This window comes from Conger conger, chromosome 3 (assembly GCF_963514075.1).
Source record: "Conger conger chromosome 3, fConCon1.1, whole genome shotgun sequence".
In the NCBI taxonomy this organism is placed as follows: domain Eukaryota; kingdom Metazoa; phylum Chordata; class Actinopteri; order Anguilliformes; family Congridae; genus Conger; species Conger conger.
Genome location: NC_083762.1, coordinates 18,048,462 through 18,073,727, shown reverse-complemented (window position 1 = coordinate 18,073,727; position 25,266 = coordinate 18,048,462). Strand labels below are relative to the sequence as shown.

Below are 25,266 nucleotides of genomic sequence, written 5' to 3'. Positions count from 1 at the left end.
AACCAGGTGGTGAGCGTGTGCGTGTGTGTGTGTGTGTGTATCTAGGTGCAGTTTGGTCAAGGGACAGCAGGCCAGTGGCCCAGAGGAAACGCCGTTAGAAAACACAATGAAGAGAAAGGAGGAGCAGGATGCAAAATTAAAACAAATGAAAAAAAACTATTTCAGTGAAAAAGTAAAGTTTTATTTACAGCTTAAACGCCACCAAACATTTTAGTCAGTAGTAAGATGTAGACTAATGCTGATATTCAAAAAATGCCCAGATGGGACACAACAATTTTGGCTTAGACCAGTTACTGAAGGAGATCTCCTTTGTGTGCAAAGCTGCATACTAATGAAATGCACTGGGAAAAGCAAGAGAAAAGACAGGAGATACCCGAGTTGGGGAAGTCCAGGGAGACAGAAGAGGTCAATTAAAGATTGAAATAAGAGGAGGAAGAACAAGAAAAGTCAAGAGGGGGTAACAAAGGGAGTGGAGAAAAGCATTTTCTGCACCTGCAAGAGCCTGCAAAAGGAGCTTAAACTTCAGGACTGAGCTATGCTCAGAGAATTGAGTGCCATTGGAAAATCTATGGAATGAGAATCTCTAGAGAACTCGCATAGCACTTTTAGCTTGACTGTTGGCTTGATGTGAGATTTATTGTTGTGTAAGAAACTACTTCTACCCTTCTTGGCCAGGTTTCAATCTCAATTGGACAACTGACACACACTGACAGGGAGAACCTGTATCTTGTTGTTAAATTTAACAATTTCTATATCTTTTAAAGTTTCATTACCATTTGAAAAAAAAAAGAGACAGTGAACAGAACATGCTTGGTTTGGACATGATAAAATGTAGTAAGAAGGTTCAGCACTGGATTGATAGCAAAGAGGAGAGAAGACGGAATAAGCTGAACTGCATACCGGGAATGTCAACTAGTTATCAGTAACATATGAAAGGGTTTTGGGTTTCACAGGGGCGTGCCATTCAAAGAAAGCGATGGGGGAGAAGAAACGTGTCTTGACCAGAGTTGCACCATCTGTCCACTGCTATGTGGGGTAAGGGGAGCGTCAACATTTCACCCATAGTCTACAAGCACACAAACACAGATGGACAGAGAGACGGACACGAGACAGACAGGCAGACACAAAAACAGAGAAACATAGGCAGACACAGAAACAAAGACCCAACCAGCCAAACATCGAAACACACAAAGACATAAAAACAAAAACAGACAGTTGAACACAGAAACGCGGAGAGACGGACCCGGACACGGTTCATTCAGAAAGCACAGGGCTTGTGTATTCAGGCCGCACACCTCAGCTTCTCAAAATTATTTGGGTGCAACTTGAGCCCCCAAAAAGGGCTGGAACCCGATTGCTTTTGTTATTTCTCGAATTGTTCAGCCTTCCTCCCTCTTCCAAAAAGATAGTCATAAGCCTTTCAAACATTTGGTGCCTTTTCTGTGACTTGGCAGGTAGGTAGAGGACACTGTCTCACAGCAATTTTGATGTAAAATAACAAGCAGTCAGTCAAAACATTAACCGTTTAAACCATAACCGTTTGTCATGGAGACGAGAAACAAACACTGCCAGATCTCCTCAGGCCGAACGAAATCCAGTAAATCAAATTTCCGCCATTTTGCATTTTGAGAAAAACACAAACATGTCAGCTGCATCATACGTGCAGCCATGTCAGGCATCGTTAATCTAATCATTCACAGACTTGGTGGGCCAAAGGGCTATGACATCGACGTGTAACGAATTTGAATATGGCCGGCACAAGCAATTCAATATTCTGCATTTCATGGCCATTTTTTACATCTAAAAAATGACGTCACTGTACTGTAACTAAATCCAGACATCATCAATTTGCTTGAATCATATTCTGAATGAAAGGACACAACATCATGAACAATAGAAGACCAACACAAGCAAACCCAAAACAAAGATTGAAACGGGATCCAGTGCATTTTAAGTCAAACACATTAACTCCATTTCCAATTTGGTTCAACCTACTAACTATCCAATCCCAGCCATACTGTAGTCATCCTGTACAGTACGGAGACGGTGTGTCACTTACAGGTGGAGCTGCCCTGCATCTGGATGACACACTTGGCATCGCGGCTTGTTTCGCGGGAGTTGAAGGGCCGAACCCTCACCGCCACCTTTACAGAGGCGGAGGCCATCTTGGTCATGGGGTGGGGCAGTCAGAACACTGTGATGATGAAAACCTGGGGAGCAGAGACCGGGGTCACTTTCAGATGCTCAGCAGTGACAGAAACAACACGACAGCAATCAAGATTCACCAAACAGAGATACAGTAGACCAGGGGTCACCAACCCTGTTCCTGGAGATCAAAGATCCTGTTGGTTTTCACTCCACCTTCAGCAAAGCACACCTCATTCAACAGCTAAAGATCCTGATGAGCTGCTAATTAGTAGAATCAGGTGTGCAAAATATGGGTTGCAATCAAAACATAAAGGACGGCAGATCTCCAGGAACAGGGTTGGCGGCCACAGCAGTAGACACAACATGCACTAATGAAAAGGCTTCACACAGCACTATTACAAAGAGCATGAACCAAACAAAGCCTATACTGGTTTGCTTTTTTTCCCCCATTTTTTATTTGCCTCTTGTCAAAGAAAATATATACTTTTGAAAGCACAGTTTATTACATGCAGAATGGGGAGAATTCAGTATGGTGCTCTCGGAAACAAAGCAGCAAGTTCTGTGTTTTATGTCAAAACTATACACTTGGTACATTCTACCTATTCCAGCCATGTGCATATTCATATTCCTATTCCTGCTGAATCAACTCTTACTCTTACTCTGAAAACAACATTATCATATGGCCGTGCAAAACTTCATCTCACTGCATGACGAACATAGAGACGCAAGCAGACGTGCTTAACCTTCTATTCTAAATAAATTGATGCAAGATGAAGAAAAGGCTGGGGGAACACAAGACATCATTGCCATGTGTCATTGACCCACAGGGGAAGGAGAACCCAGTGGCATGTTCAAGCACAGAATCCCACCCAAATTCCCATCCCTATACGGCCCTCAGAAGCACAGACATCAGCTTCAGCCATTTCAGGTTGCATCAGGTGCAGGAGGAGGACCACAAACAGCCAGTAGTATCGAGCGATGAGCCGTAGATACCCAGACAACAATGTGCAATGTGGACAGGAATGTCACTGCTGTGACGACAATGGCGGCATTATACCCCCGGAGCACGTGGCCTGCTGGGGGAGGCAGGGAGTGAGGGGGGGGTGATGTACTGCTGTGGAGATTTGTAGCTTTCAAAAGTAGCGATATGCTGATGCCATAAAATTACATCAGATAATTCTACAACAAAACAGGTTTCTACACCACAGGCTGAGAGGAGGGCATGGAAAACTGTATTTAAGACCACTGAGTGCTATAAATGATAGCTACATCACAATGTTCTTATATGCAATTATACAGTATTTCACCTGTAGCAGGTCCACTTTTGTGAACTCAGCAAGAAAGATAACTGTCTGCAATATTAGCATGAGCCCCTACACCAGGGTTGCCAAACTTGCCAAAACTGTCCACACATCTCGTTCTCATGGCCTTAACTGGCTGCTGACTGAAAGGAAACCAAAAATAACCGGAGACCTCCGGGACTGAAGTTTGACATCCCTGCCCTACACAATTCTTACTGGCTAATTTCTGACACAATGATACCAGCATGGACTGTCCTGGAAACGTGCCAGCTACGCAAGAAGATTGAAACAGTAGAGAATGCCTAACAATGAACAGAACCATTTTCCACAAAACACACTGCTCATATAAATGTGTTACTGCAGTACGGAGAGCTGGAAACTTTATTTAGGGCAAGGTCTCTTAGGCCTTGGCTAATCACGAATGTCATCAGGCACCAAGGCCAAATTAGAAGGCAACTCAAATTAGGAATGAGGGCGTCAAGACTACAAATATGGCTGTACACTTTTAGAAATAGTTAGAGGAAGAATATAAGGCAAGGCACAATTGGCGCTGCAGGTATGCTTGTTGTAAAAGGGCATTATGACCGAAGCATAGGGCATCCGCAGTACCGGCCACACAGTCGCTGTGTAATCTGAGCCCTGCTGTGCGCCAATGAAAGCACATAAACAGAGAACCATCGCTGCAGAAGCAGGTGCATTTGGGAATGTTCTCTGGGGTTCTGTGTCCAGGATGGAAGATTGAAAGTCATCGAACTGCTTGAGTAAACAATACTTTGGTTACCATTCATGACCAGATGCACCATCAGGCCACCAGACCACACAATCACAATCACAAATATATTCAGATGTATCGAAAAATGCTTTAAATGCTGAAATGACACACTCGGTCAACGGACAAAGAGAAGGCTGATACGATGGAAACCGATTGGTTGATTAAAAAAATTTATCAGACCCATTTTACCAGACGCTAAGATTTTTTGTGCCTGCTACAAAATATATATTTTGTTTAACTTTTCAGGAATATACATGGCAGTGAGCACAGAACATGACCTGCTCTTTAGCCTCGAATACCAGCCATTCCTCTAGCCTCCACTTCTCATTAAAACGGTTTATTTTTCTAACCTCGCTTTGTTCTACAAAATTATCCTTCATATTCCTCTTCATATTTTCAACAGGTTTAATTTTTACCCCAGTGATAGTGATCTATTTCGACAGCATACCTCTGGCTAGGATTTTCACAGAAAGGTATTGGCTAAACTTACTGCTCAATATTGCTCAAGCAGGTGTTATGACTGGCGAGAAAAGCAAACCACAAACACGTCCAATCGGAGTAGTCTAACAAACACAAGGCTTTGTGGGAGTTGAAGTCTCAAACTCTGAAGCTTTGCCTGTGATTGTTGTAACCACAAACGTCCATGTATGTTTCATCACAACAACGGGTCTGGTAAATTGGCCCAGTTTACCCAACACTGACATAATCTACCCAGATGACAGGAGAATGGGTGCTAGTTTGAGAGACGGCACAGGATCACAGGGGAAAAGGGTGCATGAGAAAGGGGGGGGGAAGGGTGCATGGCACAGCGGAAATGAAGCATGAGAAACAGAGGAAGGGTGCAGGAAACAGTGTCCCAGGACAAGAAGGTAGAGACACTGTTATTGCTGTGTGACACTGCTGAAACTCCTGTCCCTGCTCACAGAATCTCCCCAGCCTTGACAATGAGAGAATTGTGTACACAGATGGGGGGGGAGGTGTAGAGGGAAAAGAAAGAGGGATGGTTAAAAAAAACATCCCTGTTCCCTTAGTAACACACCAAAAGACAAACAGAGAGGTGCTACAGTCAGGAGCAGCGAGAGACAGCTGGAATGTGCAGCTCAAACAGAAAGGGGCGGTAGTGGAGATGTGTGACTAGGGGGTGGGGGGGTGTGTGAGGTCACATGAGTGGTAAGAGGAGCGGGGGTGAGGGAAAGGGGAGTGGGGGTAAAGGGGAGCGGGTGTGGAGGTAAGGGGAGCAGGGGTGGGGGTAAAGGGAGCGGGGGTGGGGGTAAGGGCACTGGCAGTCCGTAGGTGCTGCTGAGTCAGGCCTTGCAGTACAGCCAGAGCTATGGTGCAGGAGAGTGCAATGCCGTCCAATGCTCAGTGTCTTGGCACGTGGGCTTAAGGACCTGGCTTTTGGATACACAGAATATACGAAGGGTAACCAAGTGAGGCTCTGGTTCCCCCTCATCTGGCACTGCACAGCTGAGGAGACTGGAGTCGTTATCCTCGTGTTCGAGGTATGCTGAAAAATGAACAGAAATGCAGGGGGTTGGGGGGTGCACAGTGGATGCCATGTGCTCGCTCTCTAAATCCAATTCATCCTAGTCAAACACAGGCCATAATCCATACATTCCTCTACAGACTGCCATCAACCATTATCTAACCAACGTATTCCAGGTGGGGGTCATGGGGGACCTAACCTGCCTGCCTTTGGACTGCAGATTCTCATCCTTGTCAGACATTGCAATCAGATGTGTGATGGGCCCTGTCAACTGATCTGATGCTCTGCATTTTTCAGTTTCTGTGATTTGTTGGGACTGACTTCAGATAATATTTTCTGTGACATACACTCACTGATCAGGAAACTAAAGTTGCGCTCTTGAGCCAGTCTGCCATCATCAAGAGCGAAACAGGTTAAAGTGCCTGGGTACGCTCACTAGTGCAAGCTACACATACGAGACAGCGTGCTGTATCCACACCGCCATGCATGTGTCCATATGCACTGTGACTGATGACTCCAGCCACTGCTGGCAGCCACAACATCTGTGTAAACAACAAGTAAAAGGCTGTCGTTATGGTCTACAGCGAGGCTGCGCATTGTCAGCAGACGGCTCGGTTCCTCTCCCTCCGCAGTGAAGTAGCAGCAGCAGAATGAGCCTGGCTGTCCGCCGGGAGCCAGGACCTTTGGCCCTTTGAAGAGTCGTTTCAAAAAAACATTATTTCAAAATTCTAAGTCAGTGTCCGAGAACTCCACTGCTTTCAATTACCAGTAGTTATTGCTGTGTGTTCACATCCGCAATGCAATGTTCAGTGAAGAACATTCTAATTACATACGTGTGATCTCGCACCTTAAAGGGGCCAAGTGCCTGGGGGGGGGTTTGCTGCTATGAAAGCACTTGGCGCAGGGTCATGAGTTCCCTGACCCGCAAACAGCACAGGGCTCTGAGAAGTGAGGTCGAGCGCAGGCGTGACTCTAACCTCCAGGACCGGCTGGGCCAGGGCTCCTCTCATCACAGTGCATCACTTCCTCCAAACAATGCACCACATATCAGCAGGGTATCGGCTGTCATCAGCTAAAGAATCGGCTCTCCTCCAATTAGCTGTCACACTGTTACTAAGGCAAGGCCTTTAACGTGGAAGAAGACTGTCGGCTTGATGGACAGGTTTATCAGAGGTGTCCATGTACTTCAGGTACAACTGCCAATCTCGAGCAGTGTAATAGCCAGCTAAAATTCTTGAACCGATCAGGCCACAGTGACATCCATGTGTCCAATGGGCCTTTTGGGATCCAATGAGCCTGGAGATGCCTCAGTTGATAGGATGGCTATGCATGGCTGCCATGGCTCTTGTCAGTCACAAAGAGAAATAGTCTGAATCGTGACCGAGCCCGTTTTATTGCTGACCAATGCTCACCAAAAGTATTCGGCAAATGTAGCCAACAAAGTTCCTCCCTTCAGCATCAAAATTTCTTCAACCTCCATGGCCATAACCCCAATAAATATCCTTTAGTATATATCACTACATAGTACACTTTGCTTCTGCTTTTGACTTTTATTTTCTCCCTGGGAGACACTTGGGAGCAGAGCCAAAAAGGAGATTAACTGCTGACAGATAAGTTATTTAACCTTAGGGTAACAGTCACAGACTGCGGAGTACAGACTTGTTACTCTTCCCACAAACAGTCTTTCACCCGATTAGAGGACAGCCACACCTAGCTGGGAGATTGATAGAGAAGGGAAAAAAAAAAAAATGAAGTGAGTGTGGCGTGTTAGAGAGGGAGAGGTGCCAACTCCAGCAGCCGTCGGCAAAGACAGGTGTTTCCGATGTGCAAGGTGGCGGTGCACAGGTGAACGGCACTGGCAGGCTGCCCATATAATTACAGCACCACAGGACACGCCGACAAGCAAAGCTGTCAAAAGCACGGAGTAGGATATGGATACATGCTCGCACTGACACACCTGAACATAAAGCCAGACAGACGGAGAAAGAGCCATAAATACACTCGCTGGGCTTCTCAGTTAAGCCTGGAGTAACTCAGATGCTCACACTAACCCAACCCACAGTCACTCCCAAGCACAGCCAGAGTGAAGCGTACAAGCACCCCCTAATCTATTCTTAGACCCATTCTACCCCAACATAACTTGCGTAACGCGCATTACGAGCATAGCTCTCGTGTTTTGCAGGGACTAACAGCACATGGGATGGGAGTGTGGAGGGTAGGAACACGAGAATAGGGCCGCTCTCATCCTCACGCGATGCAACGGTCTGTTCTTAGACGGGCCGGGAACGATTGAGCGGGAATGGGCTGGGAACATGATTGAGCGGGAATGGGCTGGGAACATGATTGAGCGGGAATGGGCTGGGAACATGATTGAGCGGGAATGGGCTGGGAACATGATTGAGCGGGAATGGGCTGGGTACATGATTGAGTAGGAATGGGCTGGGAACATGATTGAGCGGGAATGGGTAATCATGTCACCAGGTTAAGGGTCAGGGCTCTACACCACTCCCATTTTAGGAGCATTTGCCCCTGAAAATCGATGTGTACTAATTGGAAAACATCATTTTGGAGGACTTCCACTAACTGGAATCCATTCGTGCTGGGCTGTTCCATGCCAAGAGCACCTCATGGATTTTCTTCTTTTTATGTGCGTTGACAGACAATGAACAACTCCTGAAAATGCAATTATCATCAATAATGGTAATGGGAAACCTTGCATGAAAAAGGGAAATTTAATAGCAAGCATTTTCCATATTGAAAAAGGTTGAGGGTAAAATCCCACAATCCCAAAGTGTCAAACATCCTTTGTGCAGTTTAAAATATGCCAAACATTAAAATAAAAATAAAAAAACAGTGCTTGGAGATAACCGCACCATAAAGCCTACTCCTCCCTTTCAAAATCATCTCATTAACATCACAATGAATGTCCCTTGCAGCCCCACAAAATAAAGGCTAGCAAGTCTAATAAATCTTTGAGGCCGTCTACAGGTTGTTTAAAAAACCTTGCTTTTATCTTAAATACAAAATTAGGGCCAGTACTAGGGAACCAAGCATATTGCAATAATCACCACCAGATAGAATGGAATACAATTAGCCATAAAAGCAAAAAACAAACGTTACATTTTTGTCAACAACAAAAAAAAATCTATCAGCACAAGCGCATATTTCTTGTGGATAAATCCTTTGAGGAAAAATGTAATTGACAGAATATTTGTGCACAAAGCACTCCAGCAGTTTGAATGCTCAGTGCCATTTGAGTTTTTTGAGATATCTATTTAAAAAGGTAGTCAGCACCACTTTCGGCAAACATTCCTGCTTTTTTTCCTTCCATAATGCTTTTTTTTATTTGCAAAAGAAACGATGCTAAGATTTAGCCAAGTGTTTTATTTGAGAAGAGTGATGTAAAGCTGTTGAGGAGTACATTTGCCAGCAGTTGTGGGAAACATCACACAGCACTGAAAATCAGTACTACTTTCCATCATTAACGTCACCTTGTTCACCACCAATAAGCCATCTGCATACATCCATCACCCTGGGACCTAAGGCTAAAGGCTGAAAACAAGTCTTGCAGTCCTTGTCATGAATAAGTCCAGTAAAATCGAAGTGTAACAAGGTTTCAGTTTTTAAACACCATTCTAATGGAAATAAAAAATAAAAAAAGACTTTAAGAAATTAATTGAGAAATTGCATCAAATTTCAGAAAATCTGAATTTTATATTCTTTCAAAAAATGTTTTTTCTTAATCACGTATGCACTGAAAACATTCCATGTTTTAAAGGGGCAGTTTGCCAAAAATGAAATTAAAGTATGTTTCCACTTACCCAGAGTACCATCTATTTATCCAGATAGTTCTGCCGAGATGTAAAATGTCCGAGATTTCACAACTTTTTAATTGCAGTTCACCATGATATAATGGACCTCTATGGACCACTCCTCTTCCTGTAATCAGGAATACTTGTGTGCTTCTGCAATCACACAGTCGGTGAGTCCACAGAGGTCCATTATGTCATGGTGAACTGCCTCTAAAAAAGTTCTAAAAATCTAGAAAGTGTAGCTGAGATGTGAAAAACTAATCAGGATGGATAGATGAACTGAGACTGGGTTTTGCTGTCCATGGCAGTGACAAGATGAGAGCCTCTAACCTCTTCCCCACCAGGCAAACGTGTTTTTCACGCTTTTCGCTTGTATTTATTCACTTCCCTTAAACTGTGCAGCAAGTGCAGAAATATGAGAGGATTCCTGGCACTTCTGTTCAAGGGAAGTGTGTTTTTCCTCACTGCAAACATTGGGAACATGGCCAAAAAAACCACACAAAAAAACAAACAACAAAAAACCCCCCAAAAAAACTGTAGTCTTCACCTTCATCTATAGCGATCATCATGTGTTTTTGGCAAACAGGCCTACTCTCGAAAAAGGCTCCCATCTTTCAGTTCAGGTTGTTGTTCCAAACAGTATTTTTCTCAGTCAATGTATCGATATCTTCCTTTGTGCCATTCTTGCACCCACTTATGGTATATCACGTAAACAGGCTTTGCTTGTTAGTAGGTATATACTACAGATTTTATGGCAGCAAAATAGTTACGCAACCTTTGCGAAAACATTCAAATGCTTTTTGATCTAGTCGACAGCCTAAATCCATACATTTTCTTCTATGAAGCCAAAGCTGTCACATTCTACACACAAAAGTTTAACTTAACTGCTCGAATTAAAGACAACAGCTGATTTTAGCAAGGTCACGACTGGACATGAAATAGCGAAATTTCATGACTATAACAAAAATAGCCAATTTACCTTTTCACAGAAAAATAGGAGCATATTGCACCAACACCAAACATACTGCAAGGAATGATCAATTTTCAATAAGCATTTGAAACTGAAATACTGTTTATGCATACTAAGCACCAACTAAGCAACCTTACACATTCCAGAAAACAAACATTACAACCAAAACATTCATCATTGATCATTTCCAGAATTTTAAATCAAGGGGAAAAAATAATCACAAAAGCAAGGAACTGATTAATAGATTAAATCATGTTGGTATGCTTGAAGGACAAAAGTATGAGCAAAGCTAAATTAGAACAGAGTTTAACATTTTGTGGAAAGGAAAACAGTGCCAAAGCATCCAAAAGAAGGCCAGACTTTGTTTACTCTTCAAAGTGAAAATATCACAACGTAAGCAAATAGACTCTCCACTTCCAGGCCTCTTGTGTGAACAAACAGAGAGAGCGTACAGTAGCATGACACACAGAGGGCTGCATTCACGTGGACGGCCTGGGTCCTGGCTCATCTATACAGGAAAAACAAGCCCCTCTCGGTCACATGAGAGGAGGAGCAATGCCAGTCCCCGTTTCTGACAGGACGCGTAATTATGAAACATCGGCTTCAAACGCGCTCCGGTGAATAAATACAAGCGAAAAGCGTGAAAAACACGTTTTCCTGGCGGGGAAAGACGGCTGTGGGAAGTGGCTTGAGGCTCATCATCTCATCACTGCCATGGACGGCCAGTGTCGGTACCACTTATAATGTTGGGGGATTGCAGGGTTGGTGCTTATCCACATGAACAGTTCAGTATAGCGTTGCAGTTCTTTTCGGGGTCATTAACCCCACAGACATCTGTGTGATCCAAGCAGAAGAGCAAAGTAACATTTGTACATGACCCGGGTAGCAACTAGTAAACAGTTCTTTAACGCATCATGGCAGCTGTAATAACTTACAACAGGGGAGCACAACAAGGGCCGATTCGTTTCAGGATTTTGTGCCAATTTCTGGTCTTAATTTTTTTAATGAGTCAATAACATCTTATCTGACATGTATATGAGTACCGGCTACAGCTGCAGACAGCAAGTGTATCCTGACTATTTTACTGTGCTCAAGTACAGGCTTGAACCAGCATAATTTATAGAGCCGTCAGCAAAGTAAAAACAAGGCAATTGGTTGGAACAAAAACCAGTACGCAGACTAGCCTTGAGGACCAGAGTTGTGCACCCCTGCCTTACAATGATCTGTATAAAAAAAATCACAGGTCTATTTGCAAATCCTCTGAGCAAGTTAAGTGTTTTGTGTGGGTCTGATTTTATTTGAAGAATTGTAATAAAGATTTCATGTTCAGTTGCGCATTTCTAAGAAATTCCTTTTCTCCTCTATGTGTTGTTAAAACACAATCAATGCGTCAGTGCAGCAAGACATACACATAAGTTATAGGTTGATGCATATACAGTACAGTATTAGGACAGTGACACAATTTGTTGTTATTATTGCCTCTGCACTCAAGCACAGTTCATTTCAAATGAAACATGAAGAATACTGTACATGGGACAGGGTTTATCAAATGAATCGTGTATCTTTAAAAAGATCATTAATATACAGACAAAAAAGTCTAAACATTTACTTGGGCCATGATGTTGCTGCCCATTTAACTTCAACTGAAAGCAAAGCCGCACAGTGTCCTCTTAAGCATCTGTGGTCAGGTCCCCTTCTCAGGAGGCGTGGTGTCCTGCTGACACTGCCTCTCTGTGACCAAGCATTGGAATGCACCTCTATAATTAAAAATGTTTCCCCTGTAATGTGGTCTCAGCCTATACAGCCTTTAAATGGAGCCTTCCTCAGACGGATGGGAAATTCCACCTCCTACACACACTTAAAGACCTACACTGCAGTGTCAATTGCACAGATTGAGTCTCCTTCATACTAAATATTTTGGAAAATAAATTCTAGTATTCTTGCTGGGATTAGTAATGGACTTTTAATGTCACGGTTCCTGACTTGAGATAAGAGATACATTTCTCATTACTTGACCATTTTAAAGGATATTTTTCATTTGTGCAATAGGTTCCACTTGAAACAATCTGAGGGTGGAATTGTTGGGAAAAGGCCATGCAAATTTTGTCTGTGCCCAGATACACTCTAGCATAGACACAAATCCCTTGATTGTCCTTGCCAATTAAAAAGGCAAAAAATTAACACTGTACAAATTTTTGCATCCACAGGAATTAATTGGCCTTAGTTGGAAAATCACATATAATTCAACCTTGGCAGAACTGACCACTATTTGTGTATTAGCGTGCATTCCCAATTATGCTACTGCAAATTCATACTTAGTCAAGCCAAGACGGAAACTACAGTCTTTTGAGTGTTTGAACTTACAAAATTAATTTCAGAGCAGTCATTTGAAGGGATAAACTGCCAAAATACTTTAAGGGAGAAAGTTTCAGCAAGATTCTGTATGTATTCAATGCCTTTCAAATAAAAAGATGAACCAGCTCTAATACTTAGCACCAAATAATATCGCCATCAAGAAGTTTGCTTGCAAGCAAAATAATTTATATTTATTTATGTTAGCCTCAATACATCCTAAATACAATAGGCCTATTTTTTTTGCTTCATAAAACTATAAACGCTTGCCGTTTTCAGACCATTACCGTTAATCTTATTTACATTTAAGGAAATGGTGTGTTTAGGCCTCTTTCTGCTTTAAGAAGTAGTCAACAGCTATTCGGCGGCTGATTAGGTATATTTCCATTCAGCTGATGTGGTTTATGGATGCCTAGCATTTCACAAGATGATGAGCATAGCATCAGAGTAGGGCCAATTAAGCTAAACGATGATTACAACATTCCTACTCAAGTTGCTGTATTGTACATTTGAAGGTAGGTGCAAGATTCCCATGTTATATAGGCTACTGTAATACATTAGTGCAAAGCATAACAAAACAACCCTTCAAAGCCAGCTCAAGAATAATCTGAATATGGGGGTTACAGGAAGTGCTCCTGAGACAGCATGATCCTACACTGAAATGTTGTTTAAATGCATTATCCCAAGAATAAAACTTCCAAACAGAGCCTAAATTCCATCCCTTTTTCCTCCCCATTGACACCCCACACATACTCAGACAAACCTACTCTCAAACCACCACAAGGTTTTAGTTCATGCAAAACTCCAAACAAATGCTTGGAGCACTGAGTGAGTTCATTACTGACTGCATCTGTAAGGTATATAATGAAAACAGGAAATAAATAGGCCGTTGTGAAAACCAAGCCTGAGCAGAAAAAAAACCAGGCTACACAGGTGGACCTGGTAAGCCTGGTGTCAGTAATTACAGTTTGGGCTTAATAATGACCATGGAGTATTCACAAGTACACCTGCAGGTGCTGATAACCCTGAACACTAAATCTCAAATTAAAACAACATTATTGCTAAAAAGTTGCTAACAAGTAAATAGAAGAATCAATGCATTTGAAATGCATCGTCACAGTAAGCAAACATACCGTATGATCAATCAGATGGTCAGACATGGAGTTGGAAATGGGTCAGTCTACCATGACCAGTGCCCTATGATGGTCACAATGTAATGTAATTACTACTAATCTGCTTTAAATCAGCAACTCTACAGCTGAATTACACTGTGATATGTGACATACACCTATGCACAGAGCAGTAAACATGGGACCTTTGAGTTACACCGTGATTTAACAGCAGTGACCGCTATCTATTTTGCAAAGAATGAAACAGAAACTAAGTTTTATGTTTATAAAGTATTGGAAAGTAGGTCAGATGCAACCATGTTGCAAAGGACAGTGGAACCCTTACAAAGACTTTAAGGCAGATACTCTAGTCTACTACCCTGAAGAAAGTGAGTCGATCATGGTCTGTTTGTGTTACGAGTGTCTGATGTTGGTGCGGACAGGCCAGCCACAGCTCAGTGGGACTTGTATACCATGTGATAGGTCACATGGTACTACCCTCACACATACATACACTACAGAGAAAGAGAGCCAGAACAACCAATAACACAGCTCAAAGGAACTGCGAAGTGAACAAGAACAGTATGCAAAAGAAACATGGGGTAGGAGGAAAAAGGCAAAAAGTAAAGAGACTAACTAACTGAGGCCAACAGCATCACTGAGCCTCACTTGGACATATCAGAGCCAGATTACAGCAGAACGACAAAAGAAGCCTGCTGTCAAGAGTTATCTCATGTGCTTTGAAGTGTGAGCAAAGAGATGCTGACTAGATCAATACCAGCTTGCCTCAGACATGCTTAATCATTTAGCTACATCACGGGTGTCAGACGCATCCAGAGGGCCGCAGAGTGCATTTCAGCACTTATGTGATTAATTTAAGTGAGACATAGGCTAAAGAGTTGACATACTTCTTGCCCCCCCACCCAAGGCCCAAGGTCCTGTCGATTGATGTGAGAAAGCCACAAAGCAGTAGACACTGCAGCTCTTCATTTCTTCATTTCTTCTTCATCAACAAACTCTGGCTTCACTCCACTGTCAATAAATCTGTGTGGAATTTGCTTGTCATCAAAAGTAAGTCTCGGAACGACTCGACACTCGACGAATATGACCGATAAATTACAAACTAAAAACACACACTTGGTCCCTAGCTCGGTCCCCCTTTGTTTATAGTAACATTATTGCTGGTTGCACCCCCACCGGACTCCTTTCAGTTGAGCAGTGCCAAGCGGTCAAAGACAACAAACCGGTTTCCTTTACAGTACATTTCATAGACCACTATGATGCAGACTGAAAAAACCACAGCCTTCACTCAAGTCATTATGTCAAGACTAGATATCTAGTCTTAATCTAGACCCAAATATCAACAGCCGCACAATAAGCGTGCTCAGAAGGGTGCGTGTTGACTGTAAATGTCCAGTCATCCCTTCAGACAATCTTCAGGAAACATTGGAATGTTACTGCTTGGGGGGGTCGTGGTTACATCAGAAGACAAGCATTTTAAACAAGACCGTTCATAAATGCAAACCTATCCACAACAGCCACATACCACGTAATCTGACAACACTTTTGGTAGTTCTTGGATTTTCGGCTGATCTTGCTTCTCAGGAGCAGATAAATTTGACACTGAAATGCCAAATGCCACGTTCTTCGAAAACCCCTTGTTATGTAATCAGATGTTATGTAGTATTAGACCACCGTTAATCTAGCATCACAGAAGACATCCACTATGAATAACCAAGACTATAACGCCTCGTATATAGGTGATTGGATTCATAGATGATTGCAATTTGAGACTTGAAACAGCAATATTTTAATTTGCAGAGAGGGAGATAGAGATAGAGGGAGAGAGAGGGAGAGAGGGAGAGAGAGAGAGAGCCCGGCATGGAATGTGAAAATTAATGCTCTTCTCTCCCTGTCGGCCGCCGCTCCAGCTGTCACAATGCTGGCCCAGTCAGTCCAGAATCCGCCTGCGGTCTGTAACGCCCTGCGCTGTGCACACAATCGGGAACTCGTCACTCCACCGCATACCTACACCCTCTCTCCTTCTTCATTTGCTAAAGATAGCGGCAGACTGCAATCCACCCTTTAAAAAAAGCCCACCACCACAAAACATACAGACCCTAAAACGCAGAAGTCACGAATGGTCAATACGAAGTAATCGCTATCATATCTACCATCTGATCGCTTCAAAAGTCGCAACTCGATAACATTTTTTGCCAAGTAAAGGCAAACGACAGTTGGATGCTTCAATGAACAGATGGCACAACGCAAAAAGAAACGTGTCTTCCAACAGAAAAATAGGTGCACTTCTCCCTTACAACAGGCCAGATGCAGCACAGCTAGCTAGTGGGTTAGCTAGATATTTAGATTTATCAAAACACCAACGGCAACTACGAAGTGATCTTCACATTTTCGATTCTAGGGACCGCATGAACAACTTTTACCACCTGTGTTGGAAACAGAAATGAGCGGAAATAACGTTACATTATTGGGATCTCACAGTACGGAAAACATTACACATTGGATGTTAACGCGGCGCAAAACCACATGGACAATTTGACTTTGGGACTTTATATTGGTCGTTGAACCAACTAACTTAGTTTTCGAACTTACCCGAATCTCTGGGAATCTGGGAAAAATCCACCAGTCTCTGAACATAGCCAGACTACTCTACGCGCACCTTAATATATTAACATAGCAAGTGGCAAGTACATGGGAAAAGTTACTAAGTTGATCGTTCCATTAGCTAGTAACTGGTAAAGTGCTTTTACCTGTGGTAACAAAACTGTATTTAATAAAACCTTGTTCACGTAGTTTAACCTTATTAGTTCTGTCACCCAAGATACCTGTAGTCCGACAGTTAGAGCTAGCTAGCTAACTTATTCGCTTGGCAAGAAGTCGACTTACCTTCTCAGAAATGGAGGACAGCCTCTTTTCTTTTGTTTGACTTTTCTTCTGACACTCAATCCGGTTTAATAATGCCCATGTCCAGTACGCTATAGTTAATTGAACCTATCTAACCAGTATGAAGTATAGAAAACAAAAAGTAAACTTATTACAGCCACCCCTTTCAGTGACCTGGTACTGACCCCCTGTCATCAGATTCGGACGGACGGGACACGGCAATGCCAGGCTTTGGGGGGTGCAGGGGGTAGTAAAAAGGAAAAAGTTGGGTGGGGGCGCTGTCTTTAAAAAAAAAAAAAAAATCCTCGCACAGCAAATAGCCTAATACTTTTCTAAAACCAAAATGATAACAAAACAAACGTCCCGGGATTCGCGGAGTCTAAAGTTTAAAGCAAAATGGAAAAAACATACTAAAACTTGACGGCGGCGGTGGACAGGGAGTCGAGTCTCCTCTAAAAAGTCGGACGAAATCTTCAATCTCCGGTTCTCGCTCCGGACAGGCTAACGCGACTGGTGACCGCGCCTCTTTCTATAGTGAGTTGACAGAGTAAAAGAAAGTTTGGTGAAATAATTTAGGGTAGTTTTGATAACAAATGGAAATTAAAATAAAAATAAAGGAAAAAAAAGTTGCCGGCAGCCGCAGTGTCTGCGTGCGGCCCGTCTGTCTCCCTCGCCTAGCGCCCCCCCCTTCTCAACTCAGCGGCTGGAGCCGGTCGCCATCTCCCGCGTGACGTCAACAAGAACCGAAGGAGGTTTTTTAAAGGGGAAGCGTTCACATTATATGCGCTCAACTAGTTTTATCTATCTAAAATATTTGGGGAAGAAGTGTGCTTACTGTCCGAGGAAGGATGTGTCATGAGAGGTCTAGAAATATAAATATAAATAATGTTGAAATGAGGAGGAAATTACTCATTTATGACACATGCATATATCATTTTGGGAAAAATGTTCACAACTGCAAATATCAGGACCATCATGACTGAATTAATATACACTCACCAAGCACTTTATTAGGTATTTAGACTTTTTTTTTAGACTTCTACTGCTGTAGCCTATCCACTTATAGTTATGATGCGTTTTGTGTTCAGGGATGCTCTTCTGCATACCACTGTTGTAATGTGTGGTTATTTGCGTTACTGTCACCTTCCTGTCAGCTTTGATCAGTCTGGCCATTCTCCTCTGACGTGTCTCATTATCAAGGCCTTTCTCTCTGCAGAACTGCTGCTCACTGGATTTTTTTGCACCATTCTTTGCAAACTCTAGAGATTAGTGTGAATGAAAATCCCAGGAGATCAGCAGTTTCTGAGATACTCAAACCACCCTGTCTGCCACCAACAATCATTCCACAGTCAAAGTCACTAAGATCAAATGTTTTCCCAATTCTGATGGTTGATGTAAACATTAACTGAAGCTCCTGACCCGTATCTACATGATTGTATACATTGAACTGCTGCCACACAATTGGCTGATTAGATAATCGCATGAATATGTTGGTGTAATAAAGTAAAAATGTTCCTAATAAAGTGTTTTTAAGTCATTTGCATATCTGGAACATGATCATCATTTTTGAATACATTTAGAATTAATGGTTATTTTTTATCTTGAACTGTTGTGTGCGGACAACTTCATCATAGTAAACATGATAAAGGAACCCACATGTGTGAGAAAACAATAGTTTCAAACTATCTTTGTGAGTTGCCACATTGCTGTGAGTTGTAAATATGCCAATCCATTCAAAGTTATGGTCCTTTCAATCCTGCTGTTTCCAGGATGTTAGCAGATGCATCAATTAGACTTCTTAATGAAGTGCTAAATGTAATATAATCAAACACAAGACAGACTATGGCTATTAAACACAAGGCAGATTCTCTCCAGCACAGGTGGGAGTAAATGTAATTGCTGTCAATCCCTGCCTTCTACCCAGAGATGCCGTATGAAAGCCTGCTTGTGTGGTCCTGTGGCTGGGCTTGTCACCCCAAATGTTGCAATGCACAATGCTCCACAATCAGCTGAGGAATATGAACAAATTACATTTCCTGACCCCAGTTTGCCATACTCAGGCAGTGAGAGTAGGGCCTAAATTGAGGAAACCCTGCCATCAAGTCCAGCATACACGTGGGTGAAACAATGACTTGTTAAGATTATTAATTGATGTTGGGTTGGTATTGTTTACATCAAGTTATAAGAATAGCATAGACTTCACAAAGCGGAATACAAAAGTCTCATCTATATATTTAACTCTCTGATTATGTTTGGGGTTAATTTGACCCTAGTCAGCGTTTGATATCTCTTCAAAACTAGCTGACCCTTTTTTATATTGATACTGTATGATTTTTCTAATTTTCTAATTTTGTGGGATTAAATAGTAAAAATGCAACAAGCATAATGCTATGTGAAGTCCTGTACCAACTTGGCATACAAATGTGTCGTGCAGTGTTATTTTGACCCTCTGTAAATGTAAGAAAATATTCAACCATTCAAATTTTTTTTTCTCAGACTTCTTTGCGGATGATTCTGGTGGCACTTTCCCAAACAGGTGCTTTCACAACTTTTTCACAACTTTCACTTACTGTTCCTTAGGCTCTAAAATTAGATGTCTCTCACAGATTTTTAATATTTATGTATAAAAGGCTAGTAATTTGGGATACAATAAGAAGGTGACACACTACATGTCCAAATTTTTCTATTAGAATATTTCAGTGTTTATTTCAACTGTTGGGCTCAATTTCATCCCAAATGTAGAACCAGTCATAAAATCTGAACATAATAGGAGGGGTAAAAAAAACAACAACAACTGCTAACTAAGTTTTTGTTTTCTGTTGCACTCTACAGTAATGCCATCTTCATTATTATACATACTGCTTTAAAAATGTTGGATAAGGATATTTTCAGACTTGATTGAAAGTCAGTGATTGTGCAGACCTGGCCCACGTGCGTGTCTGAATGTGTGTGGCTCTATGGAGCCCCTGGGCGGACAGGATACCAGGTGCTTCCTGACCCGGTTACCCACCCTCCGCACTCCCCTTCACCACTCCAACCCCCCACAAAACAAAAGATCCTGTACAATGACCTGTCCATTCCTCTCCATTAGCCAAACCGGCTTATTATGACTCAGTAACACATTACTCTGTCCAAGCCAGTGTAATAATGCAAGCAATGTACCAGTCCAACCACAGAGAAAAAGGTTTCGAACAAACATAGCGTAAGGTTTTTGCAGTAATGGTGTACTGTAGTTTTAAAATCAGCAGAGAGGTTCCATAATAGCTTTGAAATGCAGGTATGCGTGTTGATGTTTCATATCCACAGATCCAATTCTACCATGGAATGACGTAATGCAACGAGAGAATGCTGGCTCTCGTTGTTTTGGTTCTCATATATATATATATTTTATTTTTGTTCATTTAAATATGCAGAAATGAAGAAAAGCCTGCTATCAGAACATGTACTGTAGGCACTGAAATGTGTTTGAGGTGCAGGGGAAGAGATGAGGAGCGATATGTTAAGCTGCCGTGGCAACGAGACATTAACTGAGACTGAAATGGTATAGAAATTAAAATAAAGACACCAGAATCATACAAATCAAATGGTGGCACTAAGGGTATTTAACACTGTATAGGATTTTAACTTACAGCCAGTACAGCATGAACAAAATGTAAAATTTTGTTTTGCGGTTTTAATATCAGCTGGATTCCAACTGGGAACGGGAAAAACTATTGGATATTTTGGTAGATGTATTTTTGCTGATTGTCTGTTTTATATTGTACCATGTCAATGAATACCTGACCCCATGCATCAAAATATACTACTCTTCTAAAAGTCTCTGATACCATGAATTACTTGTAATACTGGAAACTCGCAAGTTGTTTTGACAAGATTTGAGTACTGGGTGGTCATGTGGTGTTTCTCTGTCGCCCCCTAAGGAGCTGATTCTGTCACTGCAGCAGTATGCACAAACAACATTTAAGTAAAAACAAATGGTACACTGAAATAATTGGAGGTGCATATAACGAGATTAAACTTTATTCCAGAATAAAGCGGGTTAGGATAATGGATGGATGCTGGGTGCAAAAACTAGGAATTTACAACAGAACATGTTGTAAATCTGATTAATATATAAAAACTAAAAATGACAATGCAAAAACCAGGGTATGAGCATAATTCTATGTCTTCTACCCCCCTCTAAAATGATACACTCAGTGAGCACTTTATTAGGTATTTATTACTTCTTTTTTAGACGTATTGGTCTTCTGCTGCTGTAACTGTACTGTCCTCTCAGGTCCACTTTTGCACTTGTTCTTGTGTTTGATTTGCACTTTGTTGTACGTCGCTCTGGATAAGAGCGTCTGCTAAATGCCACGTAATGTAATAATGTAATGTAGCCTATCCACTGAAGAGGTTTGACATATTGTGTGTTCAGAGATGCTCTTCTGCATACCACTGTTGTAATGCATGTTTATTTGTGTTACTGTCACCTTCCTGTCAGCTTCAACCAGTCTGGCCCGCAGAGCTCCTGCTCACTGGATGTTTTGTTTTTCACACCAGTCTTTGCAAACTCAGAGATCAGCAGTTTCTGAGATACTCAAACCACTCTGTCTGGCACCAACAATCATTCCACGGTCAAAGTCACTTAGATCAAATTTCTTCTCCATTCTTACATTTGGTCTGAAAAACAACTGAACCTCTTGACAACATATACATCCATTTATGCATTTAGTTGCTGTCACATGGTTGGCAAATTATTTGCAATAACAAACTGTAATGTGAATGTATATAATAACAATAATAACAATCTAAAAGAACACACTTAAACGCACTTGTCTGTACATGGGCACAATCCAAGCTTTTGTATAGTTTATACATTCAAGGTTCACATTCAGTTCATGTTTCTCAGCCAGTCTCAGCTTCCTACTCAAAATATACGGTTTATGCTGGTATGCCAAATGGCATTGGCTAAATGCTTCAGCACAACAAAAGTGCACAATGGGAAATACAACAAGGTACTTTGTGGAGGGGTTGATGGGAAGCGGAGTCTAAAAATGGGGATTTTCAAATGTGTTTGACTAGTTCCAGACTCAACCTCCCTTCAGCCCCCATGGATAAGCTTATTTTGGTGCTTTGCCAGTTGAAGGCATCCCAAGTCTTTTGCTCCAAATACCATGGGTCAGACAGAGGGTGGCAAAAAAAAACCAGCAGCCAGTTTACCGATCATCATAACCTGGCACCAACTGGCAAGCCCACTGACGGGCGATGAGGAGAACAGATAGCACTGCAACGGATGCAAACATATCTCAAAGATATCACAGTGCATCGCAAACTCTTTACATTGAATATATTGTTCAAAGCAAACTGTAGGAAACATTTTTTTCTGGGTAGCTGTACTTCCTTGTAAGGAAAGGGGCTCCTGCACCTTCAATATCTGTAATTGCCACATTGTTTCTTCACTCTTCATTAGTACCATACCCAAGTCTTTAACAATAATGTACGTTTTAAGTCATTCAGCTCCTTGTGGAATTCACATTACTCAAGTGCTTAAGAGAGTAAATGTGATGATGCACCGGTTTATATCACAGTTGGATTACCCATGCGTTTTGTTCACATTGTGGGTATAGTACATGTATATTGATGTGAAATGCTATACCAGTTTAATGGATACATGCTACTCCACAGGAATGTTTTATCAGATGTACCACATTTTTGTTTTGTTTAATAATAATACCTAGATAGGCAAACATTTAAATGCATAATGGAAACAGAAAAAGGTGACACAGTACATATGATTAATTCGATTTTAAAACAGTTTAAACCAGTCTTCACGTCTTCATGTGTTTAATGTCTTCATAGCTTAATCTGCAGATTAAGGGAGTGTTTAGTATTCAGATTGTTCATATGAACTATGTAAATAAGTTTATTACACCAGTGGAATTATCACAGGACAGTTTTGGAACATACATAGTTAAACTATTCAATGGCATTATCGGCAATGCCTTTAGTGTAATGGATCAAAACTGAATATACTTTAATCTTAGGGAGGGAATTCAGCCTACAAAATTTATTTTGGGGCTACTTTCGAATCACTTTCTGTTGCACAATTGAAGATGAATTCATACAAAACGTTCACTGTCTTGCTCAGTGTGAAAAGTGTCCGCCTTGTGGCCATCAAGGGAAATTAAAAGGCAAACTAACGGAGCACAATCTGAATAAAAACGTCTCTTTTACAAAGTCAGTAAAGCCTTGTGTGATACTAAATACATTTAATATGAATGTCTTCTGAATATTATTTAAAATAAATATATGATATATGAAATAAACAAGTGAATTAAAAGCAAAAGGGTAAATAAGTCAGACATACATGATCTGAACACAGCAGTGTGTCCGGAGGCTGTGGGCTGTGGGCTCAACGCTCAGTAGGGGGCGACATTGCACAGTGAAAGTCAAGCTGAGAACAGCATGATGCTCATCATTTTGCTTAAGACTGTCTGACATTCCCCTGATGAATGATGTAGTCAATTAGAGTAAAACTAGAACATTGGTGTTTACATCATTAAGCTGAAGGGTACATGCTGTTCAAATAGTGTGTGTGTATATGTCTGTGTGCGTGTGTTTGTGTGTGTGTGGGTGTGTATGGGAAGGACTGTTTGTTAAGCTAGGCTAGCTCAGGAGGATCGCTCTCTCTATCTCTGTCTCTCTCTCCATCTCTCTCTCAGGTGTAACTACCCCCAGATACACCTCCTCTACAATAATAAAAAACAAGGATGACTCTTACATAGCAAGCGATTTCCGAGGAGACAGATGGAAATGCGATCAGGTTTTCTCTCACAGACTAACCTGGACTGGACACATTGTCCAGTCTCCAGTCTCAGGACTTAGCCTTCTATTGCTTTTTTATTTTCTTCAGGCTAGGCCACCTGCTATAGCCCAGAACGTAATAATACCTTAAATGCTCACCCAGTCCTTCTTTCCTCCTTGAGGGTGAGAATGTGAATTTTGGAGTTTGGGAGCTCTGCTAACACCACAGCCAGTTCCTTTACACCAACATTTTATTCAACCAAGTAGTCTTTTGCATATACTGTATATGCAATTTTGGCATTTGCTGCACCTATACAACTTGTGTCTTATGGGTGTGATTCAGTCACACTCCTGCCATCAAGCCACAGTGAAGAGATGCGATGCACTTTGATCAGAGATAGGCTGACGTCTAAGTGCCACCTGTATGGACATTGTCTGTGATTGGCTGCTGTGCACATAGGTGGACGGCATCAGAGCAAACAGAGCAGAGTCAGTCCATGACAGGCAATGGTGGAGGACCTTTAGTATCTGACCAGCTGGAGGGGAAAGGGCAGTGTGGGAGTGTGAGATCACACAAGAGTGATGCTATGAATCTCAGTGCTGTAACCCAGTGGGGTTACAGCACAAGCATCAATCACCATCATTCTCAGAAGATGTGGAGCTGTAGATCAGTAAGACGTGTACAGTTGAAAGACCAGGTAAATTTAACTTGTCAGCCGATCTGTCAATAACACCATATACACCTTTGACAATAAACTTTCGACAGGGTGCCTTTTTGAGATGGTACATTATAGCCTCTTGTCTTAATCACACAGCTTTGCATTGATTATATTCATGTATAAACTACAGCACATTCATGTAAAAAAAATCTCTTTATAAGCGAATGCTTATTCCAAGACCCCTCTTTCTCTCTCTCTCTCACTCTCTCTCTCTCTGTCTGTCTCTCTCTCTCTCTCTCTCTCTCTCTCTCTCACACACACACACACATACACACACACACTTACACACGCACTCATGCATATAAACACAAACACACATCAATGAAATGTGCTGAATTCATTGGTTGTATATGTGCATGTGACATAAGGAACTATTGTAACATACAATTTTGACATTAAAGAAATAATGCCTGATTACAGATCTAATGACCTCTCCATATAATGTACCATCCAGCACACGCCATATTCTGCTTCTATATCAGCAAAGACATTTGTGTACAAATACACAATGTACTATAGACAGCATGCAACAATATGAAATGGTATTCAGGTGTGACTAATGTCCATAAGCAAGGTAAATTAATGAAGATTTCAGGCAGAGGAACCATTTTTTAATGACACTATTCTCAGCATCAGTTTGTGGATACAGGATGGCTTTTTCATCACCATGGTGACGATCTCAACACAGCAGGAGAGACAACAAAACATTTTTGCTGTCCTAATTTTTCTGGACATTTCCCTCAATCAACTTTCCATGCACCATTTGAAGTATCCATTAGAATGCAAGATCATCTGAATAAAATTGTACCCGAAGCTGACTAGACAGATGGCTGGCTCCCTTCATCGAAATGCAATTTGCCCAACTGCATTTCGCACAAACTGTTGTGCTGCTCATGATATTGCACTG

At 41.8% G+C, this 25,266-nt stretch overlaps 1 protein-coding gene across 1 annotated transcript in view; it reads right to left on the bottom strand.

The window, feature by feature from the left end:
* The window catches only part of LOC133123954 (kinesin-like protein KIF1C), a 44,677-nt gene extending 27,145 nt beyond the window's left edge, over positions 1 to 17,532 (bottom strand). Inside the window, exons 1-2 of the mRNA XM_061234699.1 lie at positions 16,858 to 17,532; positions 2,060 to 2,210 (exon numbers count right to left, since the gene is read on the bottom strand). Of these exons, the coding sequence (XP_061090683.1) occupies positions 2,060 to 2,174 (115 nt within the window). The 5' untranslated portion in view covers positions 2,175 to 2,210; positions 16,858 to 17,532. The remainder of the gene's footprint in view (positions 1 to 2,059; positions 2,211 to 16,857) is intronic.
* Positions 17,533 to 25,266: the final 7,734 nt, after the last annotated feature.